The following is a 6,000-nucleotide window of genomic DNA, read 5'->3' as shown; positions in this document are numbered from 1 at the left end:
CCCTCTACAGGACCTCAGGGTCCTCACTTCTCCCCTACTGCCTAGCTACTGGGGGAGGGGCTATGACTTAGCCCCTCCCCCTTCGAGCTCACCAGCCAATAGCTTGAAATACGAGATGGGGCGGAGTCACAGACAGAACACCACCCCTAGCTACCCTTTCAGCAAATCAGTGATAGCGGGGTGTGGACTTTCGCGCCGTCTCCGCCTCCCAGCGCTGGGCAATTTAGAGCCGCGCGCCGGCGGGAACGTAAGATGGCGGAGTAGCAACGCGAAGCAGTTAATACCGAGTCTCCAGTCGGACCTCGGTTCTAGCCTCGGCTGCAGTCAGCGATCACAGAGCTCAGCGTGCTCAGGGTACCTGGCCAAGATGCCCAACATCAAAATCTTCAGCGGCAGCTCCCACCAAGATTTATCCCAAAAAATTGCCGATCGCCTGGGCCTGGAGCTTGGCAAGGTGGTGACTAAGAAATTCAGCAACCAGGAGACCTGGTAAGGGGGAAGTTGGGACCCGGAGCGGGCCTTCACCTGCCCGGATCGCGGGTGCACCGCGAGAGCGGTGGACGGAGGGGGATGGGGCCGCCGCGTGAGTTTGGGGCCGGGGGGAGAGGGGGGGCTGTAGCGATCGGAGGGGGAGCTTGGTGCGTGCGCGCCCCGCGGGATGTTTCCGTTATTTACCTCGCCCGAGAGGGTCACGTTTATTCTCACCATGCGTTAGGGTGGAGTCAAGATGAAGCGCGAGGCGAAAGTGGGTTTGAAGGCAGGGGACTGGAGGACCCAACGTGGGCACCGTGGCTGCCTAGTGCGAGGGGAGGGAACGGGCGCTTAGCCTCGGCCCTGGGGACACGTGGCTTTGTCGGTTCGCTATTGAGTCAGGCTGGACGGGGGTTTGCTTCAGATCTTGGACCAGCTTGCTTCGTAGCGTCGGTTGCGTACTGAGACCTCCTGGTCTCACTCCTAGAATCTAAGGAGCAGTGTTTTCCAATTCGAAGTGCGATCGGCGGCACTTGGTGTTTTAATAGTGAAACTGATATGGACTTCAGGCGCGAAAAAAGATGACGGAGGACTGACTTTACCTTAGTTTGCCAACCGTTGGCTTTTCACATCTTTAGACTCTTCCGAATGGAGCCATTTAATGCTCGATAGTCCTCCGTCTCCGCTTCAGCCACCCCACAAGTATTTTAAGGGACCTATAGTTCTGGAATCTGGAGCCATACCCTGACGTTAAATCGGGCTGAGTGGATGAAAGGGGTGCCACCCAGAATGCCCTTTCACGGACCTTAATCCTGGATGACCCCGTGCCGGTCAGATAGTGCTCTGTTAGAGCTATTCTGAAGCCTTGTGAAGGAATTTACAAAACAAGCTTTCTACCTGAATGCTGAGGCAAGGGAGTGGAAGGAAGACGGGGATGGCATTAAAAAACAAAACAAAAAAACCACTTCAAACTCACTGCCATCGAGTCGATTCCTACTCATAGCGATCTCGCGAGTTTCTCCCACGCAGCGCATTGAACGTGGCTTCCCCTCCCCCCAATTGCCTTGCCAGTAAGATTCACCTTAGTGATAACCGGATTCCTCGATCGTTCAGTGACCCTTCCCACTAAATGTCCTAGCCGCAGCTTCTCCGAGGTCTAAGGTGTTGCCCTGTTTATCAACACAAATAGATGGGGTTATCTGTGAAAGAGATTAGTTTTACCTTACGCCCAGACCAGGTACATTTGTTAAAGACGACTTGGAGCACTTTTTTCCTGACAGGGGTTTTGTCTTCCCCATTTCCTTTAAACTAGCTCCCTTCATCCTTTTTAAGACCTTAGTTTATTTTCATTTATTTATTTTTCAATCCTGCTGATGAAAGTGTGTGTCCTGGGCAGCTTCGGTCAGCATGCTGATTGTGATGCAAATGACTATGCAAACACTGATGCCGTCTGTCTCCGGGCAATCCTCAAGACCTTCATCAAAAGAGCTAGCTCAGCTGTTGTCTTTTGCACTGGAGCTGCGGTGGGGTGGGGTAGGGAGCATAACAAGAGAGCACAAAACAGGATGAGATTTGACAGATGGCATTGTAGCCTAATGGAGAACGATTTTCATTGAGTAGGGATTTTGTTTTTGTGTTTTGGTCCCGGTGGCAATGCAGTCCGGTAGCAGTTAGGCATCAGGCTGTAAGCTATATGGTGGGCAGTTTGAAACCACCAGCAGCTCTGCAGGAAAAAGACTGGGCTTTCTATGCTAGGAAACAGTCTCAGAAACCCCCAGGGGGGTGGCCCTCAGTTAGCATTGACTCCATTGCAGTGAGAGTTTTGGTTTTTGCGTTTATGTGAAGAAGCCCCAGTGGCTTAGTGATTCAACATTGGACTGTTCCACAGGAGAAAGATGGGCTTTGTGCTTTGGTTGAGTTGCAGTCACAGAAAGCCACGAGGGCAGTTCTCCCTTTCCTATAGAGTCACAGTGAGTCTGCTTTGACACCATGGCAGTTCCGTTTGGGACTTTTGGTATGGTGCCATCCTGTAAGCATTGGATGTTATCTCGTTTGGGCTTTTCACCACAAGGGCAGCAGTTCAAACCCATCAGCCACTCCAAGAAAGATGAGGCTGTCAGCTCTGGTAAAAGATTTACAGCCTCGGAAGTCCTATGAGTCACTCCGAATCAGAATCACACTCCATGACAGTGAGTTTGGTTAAGAGAACTCTGGTCATTAAATCCGTTTCCCAGAGGGTGCACCCCATATGCCTCTAGGCTAGCAGTTCTCAACCTGTGGGTCTCGACCCCTTTAAGGGTCAAACAACCCTTTCACGGGGGTCACCCGATTCATAACAGTAGCAAATTTATAGTTATGAAGTAGCCACGAAAATAATTTGATGGTTGGGGGGGGGGTCACCACCACATGAGGAACTGTCTGAAAGGTCATGGCATTAGGAAGGTTGAGAACCACTGATCCAGGCCAAAGGATGAAGACTTTCCTCCTCATGTCACCTTTTCCACCCTCTGCACAGCAGACACAACATGCTAGGCCACATACAGTTATCTTTAAGGTTAACTTTGGTTATTCGGTTTTATTAGCAGAGGGGAAGGAGAGAACAACTTAGTTTTCCACTGACTTTTCCCCTGGATTCCTTAACACTCAAAACCTGTCTCTGAGATGGTTTCATTTTTAAGCAGCTGGATAGCAACATGAGCAGCTTGGAAACGTTGGATAAGATTAAGCCCCAAATGGACCATTGCTGACTGGTTAGGTTCTTTTTCCCCCTGGCTTAATCATTAGCTTCTTGGTTCCTTCTCAAAACCCAAAACTCAGTGCCATTGTGGCTTATAACAACCATTATAGGACAGGGCAGAATGCCCCTGTGTGTTTTGGGCACTGTAACTCCTCAGGAGTAGAAAGCCTTGTCTTCTGAGGAGCAGAAAGTTGATTTGAACTGCTGACCTTTTAGTACAACCTCTATGCCACCTGGGCTCCTATACACATGTATGCAGTCCTCTCAACGCTGTTATGTGGAGTGCATCCCTTTCTTCCTGTTTTATAGATGAAGGCAGAACTAAGAAACTGACGTTAAATAACTTCCCCAACACCGAATAATACTGTTCTTGTGCGTTTCTGCTGATACCCATGTAGCTTTGGCTTTGGAAACTTAATAATCTGATGAAATCTTTATTTTGTTCTCAATAGTGATGAAAACTTAGTTTTTTCCTGATGGGGCTGAGAGGAGGAAGAATGCTTTCACTCTGGTTTCCTAGGATTTGCCACGTGAGCCTGCCCTTGTTCATCCCATGTCTTGTGTACATGCCAACATCCCAGTAGATGGAATTCTTGAGATTTTCTGCTGAATACCAGCTGACTTTTTGTAGAAACAGTTTATTGGGACATAATCCACATGTCAAACTGTTCAATAGTTCGATCATATTAAGGGTTGTACAGTCATATCCGCAATCAGAGAACATTTTATTTCGTGTATGACTGTTTTTAGCTCCCCATTTCCCCCAAGGTCCTCTGTCATACCCCAAGAAACCATTAATCCAATTATTGTTTATAGATTCACCCCTCCTTGATTTCGTTTACCTAAAACCAAAAAAAGGTAGCAAAATAAGAGGGGAAAAAACCTCAATAGAAAAGAGAGCAGAAAGTATTAAAAACTAGAGCAACTTTAAAATGGGTCAAAAGGAAGCATCTGGCTCTTGATTTTCTTTTGAATTGCTTCCATTTCCTTGTTGGTCAGACATGTGCATGTGTGCACCATGCTCTGAAAGGGTGAAGGAGAAGCTTGTTCTCACTTACTCTGTGGATACAGCCCAGACTTCTCCTAAGCCCTGTAAAGCATTGGGAGAACAATTGACTCAAAGCCATTTGGAGAACACGCCATTAGCTAGTAGGTGAGAACGAGGAGAATGTGTCAGCCTCTAAATTGCTGAAGCAGACCTTTCAGCTTAATATTTTACAGCAGAACCAGCTCGAACTTGATGGGACTGGCTTGTTTTTCTGGGTCTCATAAAGTTTGCGGCCTTTAACAGGACTTAGTCTTAGCCCTTTTCTATGTATGGCTTATGAGCCCAGGTGGCACTGTTAGGTAAGCGTTGGGCTACTAACTGCAAGATCAGCGGTTCAAATCCACCAGCTGCTTCTTGAGAGAAAGAAGGCTGTCTGTTTCCAGTAAAGATGAACTATCTCAGAAACCCTATCTAGGGAACATAGGAATCAGAATTGAGTGCATGGCATGAGATTTAGTTTGGGTTTGGTAGAGAGAAAGATTGATTTGTATTAGTGAAAGTAAATGTGGACATAGTAAAACAAGGTGGTATCCTAATTAATTTTACCACCTTTTAATTTTCTTATTAGTGGGGCTTCAATACATTAGCATTCCATATTTCAGTCACATCAGGAAGAATTGTACAATCAAAGATAGTACAGACTTGAAGATAAACAAGCAGCCATCTAGCTCAGAAGCAACAAAGTCCACATGGAAGAAGCACACCAGCCTGTGCTGATAGGCTAAGGTATCAGGCATCAAAGAACCAGAACAAAAAAATCATATCAGTGGGATTGAAGGAGAATGCGGAGTGGAGACCCAAAGCCCATCTGTAGACAATTGGACATCCCCTCACAGAAGGGTCACAGGGAAGGAACAAGCCAGTCAGGGTGCAGTAGAACACTGATGCAACAGACATCCTCTAGTTCTTTCATGCTTCCCCTACCCCCGACTATCAGGACCCCAATTCTACTTTGACAAATCTGTCTAGACCAGAGCATAAACACGGGTACACATCAGAGCTGGCAACACAGGGAATCCAGCACAAATAAACAGCTGAGGACCAATAATGAGAATAGCGGTACCAAGAGGGTAAGCGGAAGGTGGGGGGAGAAAGCAGAAACAGATCATAATGATCTACATGTAACCCCTTCCTAGGAGGATGGACAATAGAAAAGTGGGTGAGGGGAGACATCAGTCAGTGTAAGACATGGAAAAAATAATAATTTATAAATTATATGAGGGAGGAAGGGAAAAAATGAGCTGATACCAAGGCCTCAAGTAAAAAAATATTTTGAAAATGATGGAAACAAATGTACAAATGTGCCTGACACAATGGATGGCTGTATGCACTGTGATTAGAGTTGTACAAGCTCCTAATAAAAATTATTTAAAATAAATAAAACGAAAACTTTTTTTCAAAAGTCTGAATTTGGGAAATAGCTAAACTGCTGGTTAGTTATACCAAGTAGTGGTTTTGGTTTGGGTATTAATAACACAAAAATGGCACCAGCAATTTTTCTCAGCTGGTAAGATAGGAAGTAGTTTTTAAAAAACTGCTCCTCAATCGTATCCAACATTAAAATTTATAATTCTTAACAGGAATCCCCTATATTAAAGCTATATACAGATTCAGCAGCTGTTCTCTAGTGTTCAAATGGGAGTGATGGTTGAATCCTGTAATCCCTGTTTGCCAGAGAGGAAATAAAACCTTAGATAAGGATGGAGCTGCAGCGAAACAAAGGGATTTGGTCACCGTGCTGAGG

At 46.2% G+C, this 6,000-nt stretch overlaps 1 protein-coding gene across 1 annotated transcript in view; it reads left to right on the top strand.

Annotated features, from left to right (window-relative positions):
• Positions 1 to 218: 218 nt before the first annotated feature.
• The window catches only part of PRPS1 (phosphoribosyl pyrophosphate synthetase 1), a 28,456-nt gene continuing 22,674 nt past the window's right edge, over positions 219 to 6,000 (top strand). Inside the window, exon 1 of the mRNA XM_075539096.1 lies at positions 219 to 489. Coding sequence (XP_075395211.1) covers positions 368 to 489 — 122 coding nt within the window. The 5' untranslated portion in view covers positions 219 to 367. The remainder of the gene's footprint in view (positions 490 to 6,000) is intronic.

Source organism: Tenrec ecaudatus, chromosome X (genome assembly GCF_050624435.1).
Source record: "Tenrec ecaudatus isolate mTenEca1 chromosome X, mTenEca1.hap1, whole genome shotgun sequence".
Lineage (NCBI taxonomy): Eukaryota > Metazoa > Chordata > Mammalia > Afrosoricida > Tenrecidae > Tenrec > Tenrec ecaudatus.
Note: the sequence above shows the minus strand (reverse complement) of the source record. Positions and strands in the feature narration are given on the sequence as shown.